Source organism: Ursus maritimus, unplaced genomic scaffold, assembly GCF_017311325.1.
Source record: "Ursus maritimus isolate PB19 unplaced genomic scaffold, ASM1731132v1 scaffold_21, whole genome shotgun sequence".
Classification (NCBI taxonomy): Eukaryota; Metazoa; Chordata; class Mammalia; order Carnivora; family Ursidae; genus Ursus; species Ursus maritimus.
The window spans coordinates 36,339,050-36,365,511 of NW_024424564.1; the positions used below are offsets into that span (position 1 = coordinate 36,339,050).

The 26,462-nt window shown below is 42.0% G+C and overlaps 1 protein-coding gene across 1 annotated transcript in view; it reads left to right on the forward strand.

Annotated features, from left to right (window-relative positions):
- SLC17A8 (solute carrier family 17 member 8) overlaps positions 1-26,462 on the forward strand; it is a 43,589-nt gene that overhangs the window by 12,581 nt on the left and 4,546 nt on the right. Inside the window, exons 3-9 of the mRNA XM_008705721.2 lie at positions 6,975-7,093; positions 8,878-8,992; positions 10,320-10,407; positions 14,357-14,443; positions 14,809-14,948; positions 16,184-16,316; positions 23,194-23,304. Coding sequence (XP_008703943.1) covers positions 6,975-7,093; positions 8,878-8,992; positions 10,320-10,407; positions 14,357-14,443; positions 14,809-14,948; positions 16,184-16,316; positions 23,194-23,304 — 793 coding nt within the window. The remainder of the gene's footprint in view (positions 1-6,974; positions 7,094-8,877; positions 8,993-10,319; positions 10,408-14,356; positions 14,444-14,808; positions 14,949-16,183; positions 16,317-23,193; positions 23,305-26,462) is intronic.

Sequence of the window (26,462 nt, forward strand, 5' to 3'; positions counted from 1 at the left end):
GTCCTATAGGAAAATGCTGGACCAGACTTTGATATCGTGAAAGAATTCCCAGAGAAAGGGATGGCTGGTTCCGAAAGATAAGGAGGAATTGACAGACAAAGGGTGTTTTGGTGAGGTGGGAAGAAGAGTGTTTGAAGAAAAAGGAACATCTTGTATGAAAGACTGTAGGAGAGAAGGGGAGGGAGGGAAAGAGAAGGAGAGAGAGAGAGAGAAAGAGAAAGAGAAGGAGGGAGAGGGAGGGGAAGAGAGAGAAAATTACGTGTTTAGGAACTGAGATAGGAGTTCATCTTTTCTGAGCCATGGACCCCTTTGGCAACCTGCTGTAGACTTAGGAACCCTTTGTCAAAACAATGTTTTGAATTCTTAAAATAAAATGCACGGGATTATAAAGGAAACCAATTATATTGGAATACAGATGTCAAAGTACTTAAAAATGAAATTAATGATGTAGAAACATATGGGCTTCTTTATGAACACATCAGATGACAAAATTTAACAACGAGTCTAAAATTACTGTAACTTTGGGGCTCTGGGTGGCTCTGTCAGTTGTGTCTGCCTTCAGCTTGGGTCATGATCCCAGGGTCCTGGGATTGAGTCCCACATCTGACTCCTTGACTCCCTCTGCCTGCTGCTCCCCTTGCTCGTGCTCTCTTGCTCTCTTCCTAACAAATAAATAAATAAATAAAATCTTTAAAAAATAAAATAAAATTACTGTAAGTTTGAAGTACAAACCATAGTTTAAGATAGTGGTGAGAACCGTCATATGAACAGATTTATAATTTCCACTAGTGATGGAACCACAGGTACTGATAATATTACCGTAGTTTGTTGCCTACATTCAAAATCAGAGGAAATGCTAAATTTCAGCTAGCAGTTAGTGAAAATAAAAATGATGGTTTTCCCCATCAAAGTTCAACAGTTCCACAGGATCCCATCCTTGGACTCCAGGCTGAAAACCCCTGTAAGAGAGTAGAGCATGAATGAGCATCAAGAGAAGGAGACACCAGGGTAAATAGGGGTTAGGCCAGGTAAAGCCTGGTAAACCATGTCGGGAGCCCTGGGTGGGCTTTGTGCAGAGTGGCCGTATGATCAAATCTGTTCCACAATGATCGCTATCAAGCCAGTGGTCTCCCAGGGGATTGGGATTGAAGCAAGTGGAAGCAGGAGCCCCAGTTCAAAGGCCGTTGTGGTCCTAAAGCAAGCATACTCTGATGGTGACTTGAAAGCATGGAGGAGGGCACGTGGTAAGATGAGCACTGGGTGTTATACGTAACTAATGAATCATTGAACATTACATCAAAAACGAATGCTGTACTAGATGCTGGCTAATTGAATTTAAATAAAAGAAAAAAGCATTGTTTTTATGAATCACTGGGAAGATAAAATCTGGCTTGTTTCTTACATGGTAGGCCTAGAGAAGTACGGAGGCTATGGGGAAAAAACCAAAAACGTACGCCCAGTGGACGCCCCGTGGATACAGTTTCATTGCATCGAACACACGCATGGGAATGACTCGTGTGGAGGAACATGTGGATTGCACAGTCTCTAGTGGTCCTCTGGTCCCTGCCCATATGTGGAGACACATTCACATCAGAGTTTCTCAAGCTGGTGTTTGGCCCATCACTGTTCTGTCGGCTGTGCTAGGAAGAAGGTGTTGTAGGAAATGGGAGCTTTTATTGTGCTGTGTCCTGTGAGAGTCTCCAAGAAGGGGCTGTGGTATGCATTATTTCCCGGACTTCATTGTAGAACACTTTCTTTCGTGCCACATCTATTAGCGTTACCTGGAACAGTTCCTGCCCAGCACTGGTTTGGGAAAATTTGATTTTGATCCATTAAAAAGGAGTCTTTAGTTGGCCCCTGCAGGCTTTTTTTTTTTTTTGCTTCCCCTTTAGCTAAGAGATTATTCTGACAGATGAAAAGAGCACAATGGAGAGTCTTCAAGCCTCTTTTTGATGCCGCAGCTGAATTTGTTCTAAAGGGATATGCTAGTTGTTTATTTGTTGGTGGGGAGGGAGGGCAGGAGAGGTGTGATGGGGCAAGCCATGTATTTTTTAAATAAAGAATGATGTATATTAGTGAGGTTTCAGATGTGTATCGCATGCATTCTCCCAGCCTTTTGTGAGCAGGGCCAGCTAATTAAACCTTGTCTGCCAAGGCCCAGATCAAAATGAGATGCTGGTTTGCATTTGTTTGTTGGCTGGAAAGATAGGCCTAGGTCAACAGAGTCTGCTTGGAGGCATATGGAAAAGACATTCTGATAAACCTAAGGAACAATGCTAGTGCGTGCTCTCCAGTTTCTGTGGTTTTCCCTTTGGAGTCTTAGAGAAGCTGATTGAGATTCAAAGTATGCTTTGCATCATTTCTTCTGGTCTCAAAAATAGGAGTTTGGGAGCCTTTCAGAAGCTCCAGGACAGCTCCAATTTATAGCAGGCCACTTCTCTCTTCCTCAAATAGAGCAAAGCTTACCTATCAGCTGATCTGTTTAACCTGATGACAAGGATTTCACTAACTGCGTATTAAGTCTCTGAATGACTGGTATTTTTGTTTATTTGGTTTTTCATTTTAGGGGGGGAATCTAGGTAGTTTTCACTGAGATATTTTGAAATCCTCCTTTTCCAAAGAGGGAGAGAAGTAAGCAGTATGAATATGTAGGTCTTACAAATATTTGGCTTATACTCTACTAGTGGTATACAGAGTAGTTTTAGCTGATGTGTGAATACTCATTTTTAGTTTAATAATTATAAATTTTAAAACACGTGAACCATTTAGAACATCATCTGGCATATGGCAAGCAATAAATGACTGATGTTTAAGAAACTTTGCGATGATCTCTTTTTACCTTCAGGAAAAGTCCAAACTCCTTCTCATGAATCATGAGTCTTGTCCAGTTAAGAGGATGGGCTTTTGAATTGGCCAGACCTGGTTTCACACTTGACTTCTTTTGTTTATTAGCTCTGGGACTTTGAACAAGTTGTCCTTACGTCCTGGTCAGGGATTGCTGGTTGCAAGGAAGAGAAATGCAATGAACCCAGGTCAAGTTAAAAAGGGAATTATGGTGGGGCTACAGGGGATCTCATGAGAGTGAAGGGCAGAAAGCAGGTCTGATGTGCAGTCTGTGCCCTGGGCAGTGGGGAGCCCAGCCTGCGGTGGGACTGAAATCCTGGCTGTAATCCATGAGGGGTGGAAAAGGAGTCTTTACCTAATTCTTTTCAAGGCATAAACAGAGGCTCTGCCAGGAAGGGCAGAGTGGAGCTGGCCCTCCTGGGAAGTAGGAAATCCTTAGCTAACGTCCTTAAGCCTTAACGTCCTAATCCTTAAGCTTCCTTGCTCCCCACGGTCCCTCATCTGCTTCTCTCTGAGTATGCTCCACTGTCCCAGGTCTCTCCACGGACTGTTTTCTTTCCTTCTCAGTGCCCTCCAAAGATGAAGTGTCTTGCTTGGGAGCTGACTAAAAGGGGACTTGTTTCAGTTCAAGTGTTCAGTCCTGTCTAAGTACGATATCTGGGTTCAGGTTGGAGAGAGAGAAAGAGAGAGACAGAGACAGAGAAAGCCTGATTGGCCAGATGTCCAGTCAGCAGGGGAGAGACCCAGGGTGAGGGTGGGGAATGCTTTCTGAAGAAAACGTGACCAGGGAGGCAGGAACCAGCACTTCTAGCAATTCTTTGCTGACCCTCGTTGCCCTTATTGTAAAATAGGAATAAAAGGCCTGCTTTGCAGATCAAAGGAGATAATTTGGTGCTAATATATTAAGTATCTATATTAGTTTCCTAAGGCTGTGGTAACTAATTCCCTCAAACATGGTGGCTTAAAAAAACTGAAATTTATTCTCACACAGTTGTGGAGACCAGAAACTTGAGATAGTTTCAGTAGGGCCACCCTGAAGGCTCTACAGAAGAATCCTTCCTTGCCTTTTCCAGCTTTGGTGGCTCCCAGTGTTCCTTGGCTTGTGGCAGCATAACCCCAATCTCTATCTCTGTCTTCACATGAGCTTCTCCTCTCTGTGTGCCTTCTCCTCTTCTGTCCCAAATCTCTCTCTGCCTTTCTCTTACAAGAACACATGTCATTGGATTTAGGGCCCAGCCAGATAATGCAGGATAACTCATCTCAAGATCCTTGATTTTATCACATCAACAAAACCCTTTTCCCAAATAAGGCAGCATTCAGAGATTCCAGATTGTGTGTGTAAATCTTTTGGGGGCCGTTCTTCACCCAACACAGTACCTGACACAGTGGTTGGCCTATAGTAATGGCACCTTCATGGGGCCATTATGATTCTAATGCCCCTCAAGTGATGATGAAGATCAGTTCTCAGCAGGCCCAAGTGCTCTTTGTCCTGTATCATCTCTTTCAGAGAATACCTGGAAGCACCATCCCCTCAGAGAAAAAAGTATGAGCAAGGGACATTGTGATCGCTAATTAGCCTTGGGATGAAGTGGATCCCTCTGCCTTGGATCTTTGGTTCTTTGGGTCATTCTGTGACTCAAGGCAAAGGTGTCTAGTCTCTCTTTCTTAATAAGAAAGTCAAATTTCTACAAGCAGTGCAAAGAATGTAGTTTTTTGGATCAAGCTGATATGAGATCTTGATCTTGGCTCTCCTTGTAACTAGTTGTATGACCTTGGGCAAGTAAATTAATCTCTCTAAGCCTTATTTTCCTCATCTACAAAAGAAGAACCAATAATTACCTCTAGGTGTTATAAGAATTAAGGGAGGAAATATATGGACAGTGCCTTAACAAAATTATGTCCCTCTTTTGCTCCAGGCTTCCAATGGTTTCTGCCTCTCTGAGTAAAAGCCAAGGTCCTTGGTGACATTTGAACCTCTCTTACTTTAACTCCTATTCTCGTGTCCTTCACTCATTACCTTCCAGCTATCCTGACATCTTGCTGTTCCTCCAACCTCAGGGCCTTCACACTTGCTATTTCTCTGCTTGAAAGTTCTCTCAGATAATGACCAGCAAGATTTGTTTCCTTCTTTTCTTTAGGTCTTTACTCGAAAATCACCTCCTCAATGAAGACTTCCTTCTCTAAAATTGCACTCTACCTCACTCCTATCCAGCACTTCCTGACCCCTTCCCTGCTTTATTTTTTCTCCTTATCCCTGATCACTGTCTAACACGGTCTGTACGTGTTGCCTATCTGCTGCCCCGTTGTGAAGGCAGCATCTTTGTGAAGACAGCAATTACTGTTGTTCTGTTCACTGTTGTATCCCCAGTGCCTAGAACAATATGTGGCACGTAGTAGCACAAAATAAAAATTTGGTGAGCTGATTTCAATGAATGATTGTTAGTTTCATTTTACTCTTTTTTTTTTTTTGAGTTATCTCTACCTAACCTGGGGCTTGAACTCATGACCCTGAGATCAAGAGTCGCATGTTCTGCCAATTGAGCCAGCCAGACACCCCAGTTTCATTTTACTCTTAAACTTCAATTTCCTAATTGGTAAAATGGGAAATGTGGTATAGAGGACAGGCCAATGTTACATGGACTGTGATCTCCTAGAACACAGAGGTAATTCTTGTTTGAGTTAGTATTTGCATTGTCTAGCACCTGACCTGGCACACAGGAGGCACTAGGTGAATGTTGAATAAATGAGCAAATAAATATGTAACAACTTCTGATGGCAAAATAAACCGACAAAAGTTGAGAAGGCATAATATGTTGATAATTAAGAACCCTTCCTCCATAACAGGAACACCTTCCATTTCGATATCATTGTTGTTGTTTTTTTTAAGAGATTTTATTTTTAATGGACTATGGTAACATGGACTTATTTTAATGGACTATGTTAATATAGTCCAGTACCATATGGGTTTTGCCATGTGAGTAGTAGGGGCTTGTCTCTAGATTCCAAGATGTCTTTAATGCCCTTGAAATTCTATAGTAGATGTGTGAGCAATTAGAAGTATCCAAGGCAGAATGAGCTGCATCAGGGAGCAGTTGAGTTCTCTGCTACTAGAGGTATTCAGGCAGAATCGCTACACCCAATGTGGGGCTCGAGCTTACGACCCTGAGATCAAGAGTTGCGTGTACTAGGGACTGAGCCAGCCAGGTGGCCCAGTCCTTTACAAAGCCATTCATGTGTTCATTCCTTTGGCAAATATATACTTGCACCTTCTATGTTTCAGAAATTTATTTTAGGTACTCAGGCTATAAAGTCAAAGGGACATGGCTGCCACCTTAGGGTTGCTTTCCACCAGTGTGGGAAATGGACATGTGAATGGCTAGTTTGAGAACAGCACCAGGCAGGGGCCATGACTGTTAAGGACAGAGGCCTGTGGGACAAGTACAGGAAAAAGTGACCACTTCAAAAGGGAGTTGGGGAGCTTCCTCAGAGGAAGGAACATTTGCAAGGAGTCTGAACAGAATGAATTGCTTTGCTAAGAGAGGGAGGAAAGGGGGTCTAGGTTTGGAGAATCACATTTTCAATGGCTTAAGAGTTGTATCATTATTGGGGCGCCTGGGTGGCACAGCGGTTAAGCGTCTGCCTTCGGCTCAGGGCGTGATACTGGCGTTATGGGATCGAGCCCCACATCAGGCTCCTCCGCTATGAGCCTGCTTCTTCCTCTCCCACTTCCCCTGCCTGTGTTCCCTCTCTCGCTGGCTGTCTCTATCTCTGTCGAATAAATAAATAAAATCTTAAAAAAAAAAAGAGTTGCATCATTATTAAATACATATTTTTATATTTAATACATGCATACATATGTATGTATTACATAATACATAGTACATACATATGTATGTATTTAAGTTTGTTCATAATCTCTCCTTGCTCTCACTAGAAGGCAAGCTCAACGACAGCAGGGACTTTGTCGTGTCTGTTGCTACATCCCAAACATACAAGAAGCCCTCCACAAATATTTGTCGAGTAAAGGAAGGAAAGAAGGACCTTGTGGGGTTGTTATGTAGGGTCATCAGTGAAAAATGGTGGTCAAGTGTTTTCTTACAAACACAACTATATCTGATTTTTCATTTCAGACGGCACAGTTTAACTGGGATCCAGAGACAGTGGGCCTTATCCATGGATCTTTTTTCTGGGGTTATATCGTGACACAAATTCCAGGTGGTTTCATTTCAAATAAGTTTGCTGCTAACAGGTAAGGAGAACTGAAATAACATGAATGTGGTACAGATCATAACACGATTTCGTATTTTTATAAAATCTCAGAGTTCGCTCTCAATTTAGAGATGCAGAATGAAAGACAAGAGCCATTCCAATAGATGTGATTCCCAGATATTGATATGATTCTGTTCTTAAAAGTCTCTTTTTATTTACTTTTTTGCCTAACTTAATTTATCTTGCAATTCTTTTAGTAATCACTAAAAGAGCAATTGAATCTGAATCAGAAGAAATAGTTCCTGGACCCTAAATAACTTACTTGGTGACCTCTACTGAGTCACTTTTTTTTTTTTTCCCCTTCTCTGGGTCTGTTTCTTCATCTGTGAAATAAAGCGTGGTTTAGATTATGTTTGAGTTTCCTTTGACAAGTGACATTCTATGTACTATATTAGTACAGTCCAGTATCATACAGATTTTGTCATGTGAGTAGTAGGGGTTTGCCTCTAGAGTGTAAGATGTCTTTAATGCCCTTGAAATTCTACAGTAGGTGTTTGAGCAATTAGAAGTATCCAAGACAATGAGCTGCCTCAAGGAGCAGTGGAGTTCTCTGTCACTAGAGGCATTCAAGCAGAAGAAGGTAGCCACTTGGAAGATACGTAGGATGTATATGTGGCAGAAAAGGAGTGTACCAAATGTCTTTGGTTTCCTTCCAGTTGTATGTCCTGTGTCACTGTATACGTATGGACTTCATGAGCCATACATTTTATAGAGCTGTGTTTCTCAAACTCCAAAACACAACTCATTAGATGGTAATGGAATCAACATAGTGACTTACCAATGAGCATTTTATTAAAAAAAGAGAGAAAAATAGAAGAGAGGATAATCAAATAGAATAAAATAGAATAGAAAATATCTTAATTCATTGCACACTTTAGTATTGGTTTTTGAAACTTGGTTACATTTGAGTGTGTGATTATGTATTGAGTTGCAATATAAAATATATTTTGTTTTATTTAAGTTTGAAAGTCAATACCATAAGATCCAAATATATACAAGCATGACTTTACTTACTTACGTTCTTGTCTAATTTGTATCCTTTATTTATTATCACTTACCTATTGTATTTTTTTCAAAAGTGATAAAATACTGGCTCACCTGGTCTCTGGGGGTACTGCTTACACTTCTGCCATAAAAGAAAATCACACATAATGTTTCCCATCATGTTGAAAGGGCTGAAGCATCATTAATGTGTGAGAGAAGAAGAAAATGCTGCCTGCTCTCTTTTCCCAGAACACTCTGGTCCAGGCAGGCAGGAGAAGGCATGGGGCACTGGGGAGCGAGCTGGGGGCTCAGACAGGTACACAGTTGATTTTATGCTTGGCCGGTCCCAGGACACAGCCTGCTTTCAGAGAGTATGGCCTTCTGGTAAAGTGACAGCAGAACTGTGAAGCGGGAGACATAATGCAAATGCGCCGATGTCATGTGGTGATCGAATGAGTCAGCTGGGTAGAACCAAGCAGAATGGTGCATCTCCAGCAAGCTCACCTCACGTTGGTCAGTCTCTAGCTTTGGGACCTCATTCAGGAAGGACATTCCTGTATTGCCAACAACCTGCCTGTACAATTGGTCCAGGGATGGGCTGAGGATTCAAAGCCGCCCAACAGTCTAGCTTGGGATACACCAGACCCTAACATCTATTTCTCTTTTTATTAATTTCCATGGTGGTTTGTCCATGAAAGCTGAGGTTCAATCCTAATGTCTAACTGAAGTGCCACATCCACAGGTGGGCCTGCCCCCTAACACAGTGTTTTGGTCCCTCAGGGTCTTTGGAGCTGCCATCTTCTTAACATCAACCTTGAACATGTTCATCCCTTCTGCGGCCAGAGTGCATTACGGCTGTGTCATGTGCGTCAGAATCTTGCAAGGGCTCGTGGAGGTAGGAGATTCTTTCCTTCATGGTTTTTGCTACTGCTAGATACAGTGTGGTCCTTTAGATAATCCAGCTTCTGAAGAAAACCTGCTTCACTTAGTTTTCTGATCTTCCACTTTGTCCTGCTATTTCCCACTCTCTGGTTTTACCTACAATTATGAATACTTTAATTAGAATGCCTGTGTGATTACAAACGTCTACACAATAAAGTACCATTTCATAGAGTGCAGAATTTCACATGAGCCTGGAATGATCTTAGATTAGATAATCTAATCCAAACCCAGTCATTTAATAAACAATGAAACTGAAGCCCGAATCCTATAGTTCACACAGCAGCGTCCCTTTCTACTAAAGCAATTTAAATGGATTTATTAATAAATCTGTAAATGTCCAGGGTGTAGTGTTACGCAGAGATTTAACTCAGAGAATTGTCCAATCACTATATTGTACACCTGAAACTAATATACACTGTGTATTAACTATACTGGAATTAAAAAAAAACTTAAGAAGAAAATAAAAATGTGAGTCTAGGAAAAAATGTAAAAACCAGTCCTTCCTCAAGAGCAGTACAAAAACAGATGGTGAGCTAAATCAGGCCATAGTTTCCCAAGCCCCGATGTAGACCACTGTTTCCCAAGCTCGGTCATTCCCCTCTAACCTCCAGCACTTCTGTCATATCCGTGTACAATTTGTACTGTAATTTACCTACAGTTTTTCCCTAGATCAATTCATTAAACACACACACACACACACACACACACACACACACACACACACACGAATCTCATCGTAAGCAACAATATCCTTGAAATCATGGGTTTCATGCGTCAGTTACAGTGTTTTCTAAGGCCTATTCGAATATATATGCACCAATTATGATAAAAAAATGTCATTTGTTGTAGGAACTCAAATCCAACTCTCATTCCACTAGAGGGACATATACTGGACTTCGGAAAATACTGGTGGGTGGAAAACAATGCTATTAACAGCCATAAAGACTAGAATGTGGTCACTTAATGGCTCTTAGCCTCAGGTTCTGTATCTGGAAATGAGGGCAAGGGTCAGCTGATTGCAGAAATCCCTTTCTACACCAATATCCTATCATAATATGAAATATAAAGACCCCTTCCCCATTCCCCACCATCCTTACACTGGAACTGATATTCAAATTGCAGCATCTGTACTGTGAGTTAAAATAGCTGACACAGGCTACTTGGTATTTATGAGTTGGGTTTTTATCTTGTAGCCTCTCTTAAAGAAGCAGGATCCATGTTTTAAACACAAACAGAAACTGGAGTCAAATCAAATAATCTATTTTCAACCGTTTTGCCAGGGTGTGACCTACCCAGCCTGCCATGGAATGTGGAGTAAGTGGGCACCACCTTTGGAGAGAAGCCGACTGGCCACAACCTCTTTTTGTGGTAAGTGTATTAGAATCATAAGTTTTACTTAAGAATGCTTTGTCTTTAAGTGAAGACCCTACTATGTAGGATTTATTTTTTTCTCGTAACAGAAGTCCAAAGGTGAGTGATTGCTGATGTTGGTTTTACTGCTCAGTGATCCATCAGGGCCTGAGCATGTTCTGACTTTCTGTTCCACTATCATAGAAGTGATAGCTCTTTACTCTCACACTTGTTCCTCAGGTTCACAAGATGGCTGTTACAGCTCCAGGCATCAAGCCCACATTCCAGGCAGGAAGAAGTGGAAATGGTTGTCCTAACCACATCTGTTCCTTTTATCAGCAAAGCAAAAGCTTTCCAGAAACTCCTTAGCAGGCTTCCACATATTTCCTTGGCCCTAATTGTGTCAGATGCTTTACCAACTGCAGAAGCAGCTAGGAAACCAAGTGCTAACTTTCCCGGCACCGTTAGTAGAGAACGGTCAGAAAGCAGGGGTTGGAAGTGGTGGTTGAATTAGCCAACAAATGATATTTGCCGAGGTCAAAAGCAGAAAAGAGAGAATCACGAAGCCTTTTGCTTCTCTTCTTTTTATAGACAGAGAAACTGAAACTAAAGTTTAAAGTTGAGTTTTATTGAATGGAAATCAAGGTCCAAGGTCACACTGGGCATGGAACAGAAGGTAGACCACCTGATTCTTTTTTTTTTTCCCCTTTATTTATTAGAGAGAGAGAGAGAGAAAGCAGGGGCAGAAGGAGAAGGAGACTCCCCGCTGAGCAGGGAGTCCCATGAGGGCCTTGATCCCAGCTGGGATCATGACTTGAGCTGAAGACAGATGCTTAACTGACTGAGCCACCCAGGTGCCCCTAGACCACCTGATTCTTAATTCAGAACTTTCCTCACTACACACTACTATGTACATATTGTCATATAGATTTTTGATTAATTTTTACCATTATATTCCAGATGAAAATGGAGGCCATCCATCTTACCTGAAAGTATATTAATGGTCCTTAAGTAGTGAAGTGACTTTAATTCCTAGGTCACCAAACTTCGCCTTGTTAAAATTGTCTTACTCTGTGGGACTGGCCCTCTATGTATCTCCAGAATAATCAGTGTTTGAAGGGTGTACCTAGATACCAAACAATAATTTAACAAGGACAGTGCATGCTGACCCCATCAACACAGTTGTAAAATATATTTTCCAATATTTTTTTTATTGGGGAAGGGGCCCAGGGAGATAAAAGTGCCTTAAGGCCATGAAAGTCATAATGGGGACTGGGCAAAATTAGGATCAGAATTCAGCTCTGCCTAGTGTTTTAAGCTAGTATGTCTTTCCTAGGAAAAACCAACATGTATTTCTTAGAGAAAGGGAGAGATAAAGCTTCCTCTTAATTTCTGTGAATATTTTAATTTCTTTCTCCCTTGCTCTTTCTCTTTACCTCCTTGCATAATAATGATAATAATTATTATAATAATATAGAATCCCTGGGACTCTGGTGTGACGTATTCACCAATGTGCCTATTTTACGCCTAGCTTGGAACGGCGTGCTCAGTTGAGATGCCTTTGAATCTTTAGCCCCTCTTGTCCGTAGAAACCATTTCTGTCCTCTTGTTTGTAGTTCAAGATCATCTCCACCTCACTACTGACCTTGTGCCAACTCTAGAAAAATATAAGATTCCAACCTACGAACTGTCAGATCCTTGATCTTATTTTCTTTGGATGGTTTATTTATAAGGCTTTGCATTTTGATTTGCCAGCAAAGCGAGAATGACTGGCTGCCGTGCCCATTCTTAGTGTCTTTATAACCCTTCAAGGGCTGGTTTAAAAAATGGCTGACTCTCAAGGAACGTTACCTGATCAAAGTCATAGGCTTTATTACTTTTCCCAGCTAAGGTGTGTGGCCTTGGTTTGAAAGAACAGCCAAGGAAAAATGTCATTAGAAGGAAACCCATATTTGGGGTTAATCTGTTCTTACACGAAAAATGTTGGAGTTGGCAGGGACATTAGGAAATATCCGATCAAGTTAAGTTTTCCCAGCTAGTGAGGACAGACCTGGGGATGCGTCCACTCCTAATAGCTACTCCCCCTCCTCACGCCATTCAACAAGCATTGGAGGGCTCCTCTGTCCTCCACCGTCTGCTCACGGAGGGAGGGATCAAGGGGCAGAGAGCTCCCCCAGGGCAGTCTGGGTGGCACGCCCCACTGAGGTATGTTCAGGGGCTGTGGGTGTGACAGGAGATTACACTCGGCTGTGTCTGGAAGGATGAGGGAGAGTTTGTCTGCTAGACAGGGAAGGACAGTTTCAAGTATAAAATTTCCTCAGTGAGAGAATGTTTCCTACTAGGAAGAATTAACGGGCTGTTTTGGAATGGAGGAGGCAGAACCAAATTATTAAATAGTTACGGATAAAGGCTCTGGATTTCCTACAGACCTGGTTCCTGTCAGTGTGACCTCACGCAATATATCTCCCCTCCCCCAGCCTTGATTTCCCCTATAAATGAGGATGATATTGGTACCACCACGAAGAGGTTGAAAAAAGGGTTAGTTGAAAAAAGGGTTAACTAAAATCATGGCTCTGGAATCCTCAACAGAGTAGTGAGCACACAAAAAGCACCCAGTGCATCTTAGGTGGGGGAGTTATCCCTGGACCCTCCCTGCCCCGGGCATTCCCCTACCTCTCACTTCTAGGAAATTTGGCCCAGAGAAGACCACCTTCTCCACACCCACAGCAGAGTCAGGCCTGTAGCTCTTTCTAAACAATATGCCTTGGAATGCTTGTCTTACTGGTTTGAGGAAGTCTGAGGCTGAAAGAAAAATGCATTGTCATTCTGTACATTACAGTCATGTGATTGTTGGGGTTTGTACGGCACTAATTACAGCTTACAAAACATCTTCACGGACATATTTGATTCTCAAAACCTCTCTTTGACATAGAGATGTCATTCCCATCTTCTATCCGAGGATAATGATTCTGAGTGACTGAGAGACTCCTTCAGGTGTCATGAGGTTCAGATTTGAGATTCCAGGATGCGCCTTTCATGGCCAGTCAGGCCCAGCTTGGAAACTTGGGATTTCATCTCTTTCTCAGGAAGATTCCCAAACTCCCATTTCTTGAAGGTCTCCTTAGCACTGGAGTCTGCAATACAGAATTTCCTGTTGCTACTCACTTTTTCTGACCAAGAATTTTTTTCATTCCCAGCCCAGAGAGAATTTCAGGTAGTAATTTTTTTGGATAGAGTTAATACAGATTGGGAGTTTTTAGGGCTCGTGTTTCTATAGCAGATTATCACGAAGTTGTAGGGGATGGTGGAGACCAGGCCACTGCCTCTAGCCTTCGTGATCTTGTCTAGACAAGTTAAATATCCACACGTAAGTAAGTATTTACAAGGCTAAGTGTTTTTACAAAGAAATACACTTAAAAATGGGCCCATTCCAGAGGTAGGTGGAGAGACCAGCCTTCCCATTCATTCTGCCATCCTAGAATAGAACTGTTTCCTGATTTTTTAAGGGAAATCAAGACTCTGAAAAGTATGATTTCTTAATAGTTTGAGGTCCCTCATTTAAAGACCGAGGTGATAATTCTTCGGAACTGTGAGCTCTGAAAGGAAAATCATTTGCTCCATTGTTTGCTCTCTTCAGCCCCTAACACTCTACCTGGTTGAATTTTTCCCATTTCTCTTAGATTTTTCCTCCTCTTTTTGTCCTATTCCTTCATGTGATTTGAAATTGCTGTGCCTGAGTAATCTTTGTCCCTTCCCTCCATGGTACCTGGATAAAGTTAAAGGGCATCCAGTGACCTTTCTCTCCTGGAAGCCTTATTTTAAGACATGCTGGGAGTTCGTCCCTCTGCAGGGAGGCATTTGGCTCTTCTTAGTTTGGTTCATCTTCATCTCTACAACAGGAACTCTAGATGGGTGGGAGGGGCCTGTGTGGCCGTTGTCAAGTTTCCTCCGTGTTTTCTTGTTCTAGGTTCCTATGCAGGGGCTGTGATTGCCATGCCTCTGGCTGGGGTGTTGGTACAGTACATTGGATGGGCCTCTGTCTTTTATATTTATGGTGAGTAATCTGACTTCATGAGTTCCCATGGATGACTCATAGAGATGGTATTTTACTGTATAATGAGGTTGACTAAGAATTTACTATATGAAAATAGAGATTATTAAAACAAGCTTATCATGTAAATGGAATACTTGTCTACTTAGGATTTTTTAATGCTTCTATTAAAGTTGAGTTTCTTAATGAGAACAATATTATCTTTCTTTAAATACCAGTTAACGACAACAACAACAATAATAGGAAAAGCAACAAAATACTTTCTCCTAGATGAACACCGTGCCATCTGGGAATATTTTGAGAACTGGAATATTGAGAGACGGAAAACAAGGAAACCATATGATTAAGCCTTTTGTTTTTTACTGCAGGCATGTTTGGGATTATTTGGTACACGTTTTGGCTATTGCAGGCCTATGAGTGCCCAGCTGCTCACCCAACAATATCCAGTGAGGAGAGGACCTACATAGAGACAAGTATAGGAGAAGGAGCCAACGTGGTTAGCCTCAGTGTAAGTATAGATGGAAAGACTTGTCTCTTTTCTATTTCTCTTAGTGACTGTGTTGTCCTCTTAAGAAAAGTAATATGTCAATATAGTCACTAAAAATCTCATGGTATTTTTACTCTCTAGAAATTTAACACACCGTGGAAAAGGTTTTTGACATCATTGCCGGTTTATGCAATCATTGTGGCAAATTTTTGCAGAAGCTGGACTTTTTATTTGCTGTTAATAAGTCAGCCTGCTTACTTCGAAGAGGTCTTTGGATTTGCAATAAGTAAGGTAAACACAGAGATGCTTCAAATGTTCTTGAACTTTAAATCTCGCTTCTACTGAGAAAATCTTTGCATGATGAAATAATTAAATTGCTGGTCAGAATTCATAACAGTTCTGTGACTCCTAGTACCCTAGAGGTCAGACAAGCTCTACATTTTGGGCATGGTATACATAGCTATTCAATTTCTTCTTCATAAGGATCAGAGCTGTATTAAGCTGCTTTTAAAGATTTTTGTTCTCTTCGATCTCAAAGTGGTTTTGAAGCTAAATTCAAGGACTGCATATTAGGTGAGGATAAAAAGATTTGAAGGTAAGAGGTTTTTGTGGGTTTTTCCCCCCTTTAATTACCCAGTGAGTAGCAGTAAGAGCCTTAAAGCTCATTCTGCAGACTACTCCTCTTGCTGTAATGGTAGCTTTAGCAATAACAGCCATTGCCTTGTACAGTTGACAAAGAACCTCTTTCAGTGTCCCCAGCCATTGTCCTTAGGTTGTCCGTGTTTTAGGAGGAAAGACCTAGATGGTGGAACATAAACCATGAAAGACGTAACCTCCTTTCTACAAGGGAAAGAACAGTGGCCTCATAGAGGTCGATTGTCTGCATAGCTCCAGGTACGGTCTGAAGTGACCTTGGAGGAGCTAGCATAGTCGAGGCACAGTGGTTCCCGTCAGCGAAGCACTCACTCTGCGCCAAGTGTTTGACTAGCAGGTGCCGGGCGCTACGGCGGGTGCTGGGGCCTCTGTGTTGAATATGAGCCGTGTCTGTCCTCAAGGAGCTTCCAGTCTGGTGGGAGAGACAGGGCTATACTTAAAATCATTCATGCATTCATAATTTATTACAAAATTCAGGCCCATCTGGGTCCCAGGTAGTTAGATGATTAAACTTGGTGATGGGGGAGAGGGGAGGCAAGGAATTAGGGAAGTGCATCTCTCCAAAGCAGCGAAAAATAGCTCATTGTTTCTTTTCATTCCAGGTGGGTCTCCTGTCAGCAGTCCCACACATGGTTATGACCATCATTGTGCCTATTGGAGGACAATTGGCTGATTATTTAAGAAGCAGAAAAATTTTGACCACAACGGCTGTCAGAAAAATCATGAACTGTGGAGGTACTGTGGATTTCACAGGTGGCTTACGCAGCCTTTACAGAATGAGATGAAACTGAGCTGCAGAACATAGTTTGGAGGTCATGTCTACCCACGAGAAAGGATCTGGGGGCACCTTGGCAGCTCAGTCGGGTGGGAGGCTGACTCTTGATTTCGGCTCAGGTTATGATCTCAGGGTTGTGGGATCAAGCCCTGTGTCAGGCTTCATGTCAGTAGGGAGTCTGCTCCTCTCCCTCTCTCTCTCCCTCTGTCCCTCCTCCCTGCTTGCACTCTCTCTCAAATAAATGAATAAATCTTAAAAAAAGAAAGAAAGAAAGAAAGGATCTTAAAGGCCCTCTCAAATAAATGAATAAATCTTAAAAAAAGAAAGAAAGAAAGGATCTTAAAGGCCCCTAAATCCCTCGTCCAGCGGATCCTCGAGTGTCCATCATAGTCCTGCCAACTGGTCCTCCAGCCCATACTGGTGCAACCTGAGATAGGACAACTTAGTTGGTAATCAGTACATACCCCCAACTGCAGAAATGCTTCTCTCATCTACTCTTAAGCCAAAACTGATTTCCTGTGACATGTCTTTATCGTTTATCCTTCCCACACCTTCTCCCATACACATAATCCTTTGCTTCTGCAGTGTATCCCCTTATCCTTTTCCCTTTCTACACATACAGATTTTGGTAAGAAACACAAGAAAAGTATTTCCTCTGAATAGTCTTCTTTCCTCTCAGCCTATGCTTGTATATGGAGTGCACGCACACACACACACACACACACACACATACACATGCGCACGCACACCATCCTCTTTTCTGCTTTTATTTAGTACCTGCTTTATGTTTTGATTTTGCAAAGACAAGGAAGCTGGGTGATTTTCCGAAAGAGGTAGGTAAAAGTAATTGTGAACATTTGCCATATTTATGACTGCTCACCTTTTTAAACCTTCCACTTTTTCCTTGCCTCTTTTTGTTTTTGTGTTTTAAATTAGCATTTATTGGATGCTTTCTGTGTGAGACACTAAGCGACATCTTTTATACACATTATCTTATTTAGTCATAACCACACTGTGGTTTATAGTGAGGAAACGGGGGTAAAATCAAGTGACTTCCTCAAGGGGCAGATGCTGTGCAAGATCCCAAGTCTGTCTGAGCTCATTGCCATTGTCCCAGTCACTGCTGCTACTCCTCCACGAGGGGGGTGGTTGTGGTGGTAATGGTGGTGTCCTCAGGTGAGCAGGGTGGGCAGGCAGGAGGCAGAGAACAGCGCCATCTATGGGTAAAAAGTCACAACAGCTAGTCCGTTGGAAAGGAGGGAACGGGTGGACTGTCACTCTAGATGAGATGGGTCAAGGCTACTCAGAAGTGAAGATTATATGGAGGTTGCACAAGAGCAGACATAATCTGATCCCACAGTATTTCAGGTATAAGTCTGACCAGGGAGTTTGGGAATAATCTGTTGGCATCAGGTGTCCCAGCAGTTTGACTGCTGGCCCCGGCAGAGATGTTTGACCCTGACACTGAAGGAACTTTTTTACAGGAGACTGAAGGTTGGCAGGTGTGGACCTGCTCTCTGGTGGGTGAGAGGTGAAGCCGTGGGGCACTGCGTTTATGGAAGCTGAGGTAGAAAGATTGATGGCCCCCCGCAAATGTTCAAATTTGAATTCCCAGAATGTATGCTTATGTTTCCCTACATGGCAAAAAGAACTTTACAGCTGTATTTAAATTATGGTTCTTGAGATGGGGAGATTATCTTGGATTATCTGGGTGAACCCAATGTAATCACAAAGCAGGAGAGTCAGAGTCAGGGAAGGAGATGTGATGGTTGAGGCAAATGTCAGAGTGATACAGCCACAAGCCAAGGAATGCAGACAGGCTCCAGAGCTGGAAAAAGCAAGAACGGAGTTTCCCTAGAGCCTCCAGAATGAACACAGCTCCCAGCATCCTGATTTTAGCTCATAGGACCTATTTTGGACTTCTGACTTCCAGCTCTGTACGATAGTAAGTTTTTGTTGTTTTAAGCCACCACATTTGTGATAATTTGTTACGGCAATCAGAAACTAATACAGGAGCCCAATTCCTGTCCTCTGATTATCACGTTCTGTCCCAGCTGAATAACCCACTTCATACCAGGCCCTGGATATCTCTTTCCATCTCTGAGTTTGCTCACTCCCTTGCTCTTTACTGTGAGTTCTGTCCTCTTTCACCTCTCACGCTAGTCCTCACCACATGTCCTTCCACATGGGTTCATCTTGCCTCTTATGAAGTCAACATCAACCTCCAGCGACTGCCCTTCCTGTGCATACACATGGGTCGTAACTCATCACGTACCACCTAATTATAGCTCTTGCAGAAAAGTGTTTTAGGCAGAAGGAAAGCATGAGCGATGGCCCTGAGGCAGGCATGAATGTGGTATGTCAGAGAGCAGAAGGAAGGAAAGTCAGAATGGTTGGAGCTTAAGACGTGAGATGGAGAGTGACAGGAGATGGGACCAGAATGCTCGACTGGGCCCAGATCTTGGGAGGCTTTGTAGATATGCACAGAGCTTGGATTTTACTTGAAATGCCCTGGGAAGCAAATAGAGGGTTTAAAGCAGAGAAAGTGATATGATTTGATTTATGTTTTTAAATCTGAAGAATAAAACATAGAACATAAGAATGAAAGAAGGGAGACCAGCTAGAACGCTTTTTCAGTTATTCTGCTGAGAGAATATCATGTCTTGAACTAAAGTGTTATCATTGGAGGTAGAGAGAGTGGGATGGGTTTCGAAATTCTCTGAGCCTAACTTTCTTCTTTAAAATCTGAATAATGGTATTTACTTCCAATGATTGTTATGGATGTTAAATGGGACAAGGTACAAATGCACCTAGCATGGGTCCCACCTATAAAAGTTCTCAACATATGTCAATGCCTTTTTCCTCTCCTGTGTTTAAGACACTGACAAAACAGAAGTTTTTCTAAGGAGGCATTCGATAACTGTCTGCTATTCAAATGTATTTCCCATAGCCAAAAACAGGCAACCTCTTAACCTGGAACTTGAAAGAAAATTCTGGATTTCAACCCCATTTGCACAACCGCTTCTCAAGCTGCATGCCTTGAAGACTCTGAACATATTTTATGGGACTGTCTTGTTCGTGTTTAATTTTGCCCCAGTCACTTCAGCCATTGTTCCTCCGTAACCAATAGTGTTGGTGTTGGGTGGTGGTGGTGGTGAGAATTCTCAAAGATTTTAAAGTGCTAACAAAGTGACTATTGAGAATAAATCTTTTTGTTGTTGTTGTTCCAGAAACTAGAACGTAAACATTGAATCTCCCTAGCCTCTCTCCCATCTTAAAAAAAACCAAACAAACAAAACAGCAACAATAACAAAAACCAACCCAAACCTCCTCACATATCTTTTCATGTCATTTTATATTTTGAAATAGCAGTTCTACATTGTATGTTTTTAAAAATGGTAGTCCTATTTTGCTTATATACAAAGATGCTAGACTAGAGATAAATACATGAAGAGAAAATTTTGTGCCATCACTGAAGAGGCCAGATTGATTTGGACATAATGAAGCACTTGCATGTCTTTAGTTGCATGAATTTAGTTGGTTTCATGTTCGCTAAGAGGAAATATAGAGGACATTTCTCATCTGAGAAGGATCACACATTTCCTAGAGTCTGTCACCTTCTTTTCTTTCCATAGGCAAGGGATGTTTGCTGCTAGAATCATTTAAAGCAAACAGATCACCTAAGACATGAAGCTCTGTTCTAGTTCATTCTCAGTCGGGGCACATTTCCACGGTCCTTAAAAACAGATGTCAAATCCGTGTACTTCCCTCTATAGTACATGGAAAGCATGACTGAGGTAAAAAAATTCTAGTCTGGCTGAATCAGTTGCCTGTGTGAAATTCAGATTGTTTAATATGAAATGAACATTTTCCTCTGACCTTTAAATCCTAGTTCTGTTTCTCTTGTCAGCTCTGATAGGTTCACTTTCAAGGTCTCTTGTTCACTTCTGAAGTTCAAGTTTTTTCCTCAAGATCCTGAAATATATAGTTCTATCTCTAGCATTTTTTCACTAGGAACCATTTAAGCTCTTAAATGGTTTTTTTCCCCTCCCTTTGGAAATCTCCTGTTTGGCAAAGATCATTTTTTTCCCTTACAGATGAACTCATGTGTCATTTGTAAGTTTTATTCTTCACAAAGTGTCTCCATTCTAGTTGTTTGGAGGAATTAATTTTTTGGCACAACTTTGTCTAGATTAAGATAAAAGAAGTTTCAGCCAGATGCCTTGTTATTTAAGACAGGGCACTTCTAAAGCACATATAGTTATTGTATAAAACACTAGCAATTTTCCCTTGTATTTAATTTAAAATGTTGAAACAAAGTTGATAACAGGTAGCAGTGGTATAAAGCCCACAGTTGAGAAACACCACTGTTTCCATTTCATGTGATTCTCTTTTAAAGATTTTTATTAAAAGATTTATTTATTTATTTATTTATTTATTTATTTATTTATTTATTTATTTATTATTTAGAGGGTGTGAAAGCAGGGAGAGGGGCAGAGGCAGAGGGAGAGAGAGAATTTTAAGCAGGCTCCACACCCAGCATGGAGTCCAATGTGGGGCTCCATCTCATGACCCTGAGATTATGATCTGAGCTGAAATCAAGAGCTGCAAGCTTAACTGACTGAGCCATCCAGGCGCCCCATCATCTGATTCTCTTTTAATGACCATCTAAAACAATTACCAATGCTTGCCCTGTTTCTTTGATAGTTTTCAGAAAATGAGCTCAGAAGGTAAGCAATTTACCAAGGTCTACAAAAGTGTTTTAGCTTGTATTTCAACCTAACTATCTTGATCCTGAGTCCTATTTTCTTTCCTTTGCATTATGAAATGAATATCTTGAAATCTTATTTACTGAGTGCCAACTACATGCTAGTCAGGCTCTGTGCTATATACTTGGTGTCTTACAAAGCAACGTTGAAAAGTTCTGTAAAATGAGTAAGAAGAAAGAGATGTCAGCTTCACTCATGGGGGAAGGGCAGGGTTGTTGGGGAAGCTTCCTAGAAGAGGCAATGTTTGAATTGGACTTTAAAGGGTAGTGAGGTTTCTCTAGAAAAAGAGAAGTAAGTGGCCAGAGAAGAGTATCCTGGGCAAAGGAAGAGCCTGTGAAAATACGTTAGGGGCATGAATCAAGTGTTTTGAGTAGGAAATGGCTCATGGATCTGCTTGACTACAACAGAGGGCTTTATATGGCCTGGGGGCAGGGAGGTGAGGATTGGCAGGTGGGGCAGCAGGAAAAGCTTATTATATGCACTACACCGATAATGTGGAACCCTTGACGAAAAGTTTTATTTGAGCAAAGGGGCAATGGACTAGATTTGTGGTTTAGAGAGAGAGGATGTGGAGAATGGGTCAGAGGAGGAAGAGATGGGGAGACTAAAAGGAGCTGTTGAAGTTGTCTAGGTGACAGGTAATGGGACCAGGACAAGAAGTGGCAGAGGAGAAAGCAGAGGTCAGATCTGACACCCATAGATTTGTCTGTGAAAGCTGAGGAAGAGTGAGAAATATCCAAGATGATTCTGAGATTTGTACATTTGACTTCTCTGGCTTGTTTCTTTTTAAGATATTATTATTATTTTTTTAAGTAATCTCTACACTCGATGTGGGACTTGAACTCACAACCCCAAGATCAAGAGTTGCGTGCTCCATTGACGGAGCCAGCCAGGTGCCCCACTTTTGGTTGACCTTTGAGCTATGCTCATGTGACAGGCACTGTACTCGATGCCTTATATACTCAATTTCATTTTGTCTTCCAGCATCCTACAAGGTTGTATTATTAGGGGTTGGGTGACTTGTCCAGGGTCACATAATTCGTGATGTGTTGTGAAATCTGAGCCCGGGCTTGTCTGACTCTAAAGTCTGGGTTCTAAACACAGGTGGACAGATTAATTCAGAGAGGAAGAGAGAGCATGGTGGAGGTGATATGGTGGTGGTGTTCTTTGTGTAGAAGTAAAAAACAGGGGGACAGAGATTTGATGTGAGTGTGTAGTCTTTGAGGTAACTACAGAACAGTCAGTGATGTCTGGAATCAGCAGACAGTCTCCAGAATGAAGCATCATTGTCTTCTACCTCCCAGGACACTTCATATACCTGGAAATGGTACTTATATCTTCTTTCTCTCTGCTGTTGACTGAGCTCGTGTGTGTGTGTGTGTGTGTGTGTGTGTTTTGTGAGAAGGAACATCTTCATAATTTCCTCATCCTTTTTTATTGTACTGGATTCACTTATTCAGAATGAAAGGAACAGAAAGTACTTTTGTCCTGATGTACTTCTGTGCAAATATCTCATGGCTTTTATGAAGAGGCCTGAGAGCTTGGCCAACTTCTGAAAGGGAAGAATTTTGCCTTGTGCTTTACAAGAAGTGAGGTGCTGCTTTTTGTTTCAGATACTCACTACAGCTTTCTGGTCATTTCTGGCAATATGTATTAGAGTGTTGTCATTTTGTCTTTCTGTGAGAGGCCATGACTTTATAATCAAAGGGGGATCACTGACAGTATAGAAGAGAGTTTTAGTATCTAGAAATGGCAGGGCAACTACCCATGAAGCAACTGATAATAAACATTCCCCATCCCAGGGCTATCATTGGAACCTGCTGGAACCTTTCAGTATTCAGAGTGCACCAGGGTATACGTTGGAAGGCTCACAGAAGCCCTGGGAAATATTAGCATAGTCATGTCGTCACGAAGCACCCAGGTAATGTTGTAAGCAATGGGCCCGAATGTAGATACTAAAAACCTAGGTCTGTGGAAGTAGGAATAGATTCTTATTTGATAAATGCATGAACTGAGCTGACTGACACGAAAACAATGTATATATTTTTCCTGCTGTTTCCATTTGCAGGTTTTGGCATGGAGGCGACCTTGCTCCTGGTGGTTGGCTTTTCCCATACCAAAGGGGTGGCCATCTCCTTTCTGGTGCTTGCTGTAGGATTTAGCGGCTTTGCTATTTCAGGTGAGGTGTCCTTTGGTTTTCCAAATCTTTCCTACAGATTCAGCGAGTCTTAGGAGGAAGGAAGGGAAAGGGAGTGTTGTATCACTTTCCTTTAGTAGCCAGGCCATTCCCAGGGAACAGGCTCCTGGCTAGAGAGTTTCATCATGTGGGCATGACTCTCTAAGATCACTGAGGACTAGGCTTAGGAGCCCAGTCGAGCTCGAATTGTCCCTACTTCCCTGCTTGGAAAAAGACACAAAGTACAGACAGTCCCCCTGAGCCATGGGCAGAGGCACAAGCCCATGTCCCGGGTGAAGTGGCCCTTTCATACTTCAGGACCAGGTCACCTGCCTGGGCTGGGTGTCACAGAGGCTCTTGTGACATTTTCGATCCTCACCTCCAACTAGAGAATGGCTATTATTAGCTCAAAAGTCATGTGATGAGGTCATTTGACATTGTGTCATAAAATCTGAAGGTTTTTTTTAGAGTGGAAAGTTGCTTTAAATTTTGTCTTCTCCATGGCTTCCATTTTCTGAAGAAGGAAACTCAGGTCCAGAGAGGGCAAGTGACCTCCCCAACAGGGAGAGCAGATAGTAAGAATAATAATGGTGCTAGTGAGAGCTGACCTTGACCAAGCACAGACTCTGTGCCTAGAACCGCTCAAAGCCCTCTGTGGAATTCTCCCACTACCCGAGGTGGCATCAGTCTCCCCATTTCACGGGAGCGGAGACCAGTCTCCTACTGTGTGTGAGAGCCCAGGGCGCTGTCATAGCAGGTCTTTGGGCTTCCGACGCGCCCTAGGCACAACAGACGAAAAAGCAAAATTTAGTTCTCCTGCCTTTAAACCAGACTGCCACCTGCCAACGATCACCTCCTGGACAGTTTACATATAGTGCGTGTATCTCACAGCACTGTGAAGCAAGTGGGTAACATCACTAGTTTACTGATGAGGTACCTAAAACTCAGAAAAATCAGAAATTTTTCTACGTTCGTGCAATTGGTGGCAAAGGAAGAAGTAAAGCACAGTTCTGGCTGGCTCCACGCCTGTGCCCTTTCCACTGTTCTAGGCTGCCTGAAAGATCAGAGTAAGAATATCCCAGGACAGAAAAATATGGAACCTCTGATACTTTTTTAAACCACCCTAAAATAAAGCCTTGATCTTTTCAAAATAAACAGAGCTGTAGGATAGTGAAATTGGGGGGGGGGGTCTACTTTAAAAGTAGCATGCAGCTACTAAGAACTTGGGTTTAGAGATGCATAGACCTGATTTTGAGGCCTCTCTTTATTATTTGCCATTTATAAAAGAAAAAATGCTAAGTTATTTCAATTCTCAAGCCCTGGTTTCCTCACCTAGAAATTGGAGAGGTACAATGAATGGCAGCCTCACAGGGTGGTTGGGAGATGGCCATGAACTTGAGATAACTCATGCCTTCGCTCACATTTCCTATGAGCTAGCAGCTGTTTGCAGCAGGAGGGATGTTACAGCGGAAAAAAACCCAGATGGTGTCCTCATAAAGCTTACATTCTAGTAGAAATAAAGCCTTTGAAACCCTTAGCCCAGAGCCAGATGCACAACAAAATTAGGAAGTATTCACTATTGTGAATTGTGTTGTTCAGTTATTATTCACTTTAGCCCCCGGGCTTCTCAGACTCTGGTGTCCATACACATCACCCCAGGATCTTGCCAAATGCGGATTCCAATTCAGCAGCTTCGCCGTGGGGCCCCAGTTTCAGCATTTCCAGCAAGCTCCCCAGTGCTGCTGACGCTGCTGATCTGTGGTCTCTACTTTGAGGAGCAGAGATAAAGCAATCATGACTTGTTTCCAGTCGACGTGGAACACCTTCCTCTGATAGCTCTGTGATGCAAAAGGGATTCATATCCTGTCTCCAGAGATAACGAAATATGGAGGCTCACATTGTTCCTGGATTGCCAATTCCACCGTGATCGGAAGGAGAGAAACCCAATATACCAAAAAATAGCACCTGCCTTTTTTTTTTTTTAAGCACTTACTCAATGCTAGCGACTTTTTGACATGATCTCGTATAATCCTCCTGCCAACCCAATGAGAAGGATATTGCTATATCCATTTTACCACTGAGGACACTAGGGCTTAGAAAGGTGACTTAACTTGCCCACGTAAGTTGAGTGGCTGGGATTGGAAAAAAGGTTTACCTGACCCAGCAGTGACACTGTGGGAGGGACAAGGGCCCTGGGGGCAATGATTTCTCAGGATCTGCTGTCTGCTGACTTCATAAGGAGTTCATAGGGATGTCAGGGAAGACTGGTACCATTTGGAACTGATTATCAACAAGAGAGCTGACACAGGTGAGATTAGGAAGATAGAGGGATGGGTGATGCTTACTTTGAGAAATGTCCTACGTAGAGAAGACAGACTCTCCTAGCTTGTATGCATTTTTTTTTTGTATCTACTACAAAAAAATCTATCAGTATCTGAGTTTCTTAATGATTTTTTTTCGCCTAAACACCAGGATTGTGCAGCTAGAAATCTAAATGGCTTTTCTCACATTATCTTTAGCTGAACGCAGATGCCTCAGCTTTGTATCAGAATATAATACTCAACGATCATACTAATTGCTTCTTATCTCTGGGTTCTTTCCTAATAAAGTGTTTATCGCTTTCAAATCAACAGTAAGATTAGTTAATCTTGCAGGTGTTTTATATTCTGATTGTCTGCCACTTGGATCTGAAAGAGAAGGTATATTTATTACAAAAAAGGTTTTCTCAAAATTCTCCCTGAATTGGAGGTAGGGAAAAACAACCAATGTGCTAGATTAGGGAAAAAAAAAATTTTTTTTTAAATCCTATTTTCAGGTTCTTTGCACAGAATAGAGAATTAAAACGCAACGCAAACGAAAACAAAAACATGAATAAACAACACCTACAATCCCCTGCTGTAATTTCAGCGGCTCAAATGCGTAATTAAACAGTTATTTATCAAGTGCGTACTATGCACCGGACTCTTTGCCAGTTCAGGGAAGATAGTGGTAAACAAGACCAATGAATAACCAGCCATAAAGAACATTCCTGTTGGTTTTCACTTCTATGTGCCACGTCCTTAACATACATTATTTAACTTAATTCTTACAATAATTTTATAAGAATGGTTATGCTACCTTATTGATGAAGAAGCAGAGCTTCCGACGTTGTTTAAATCCTT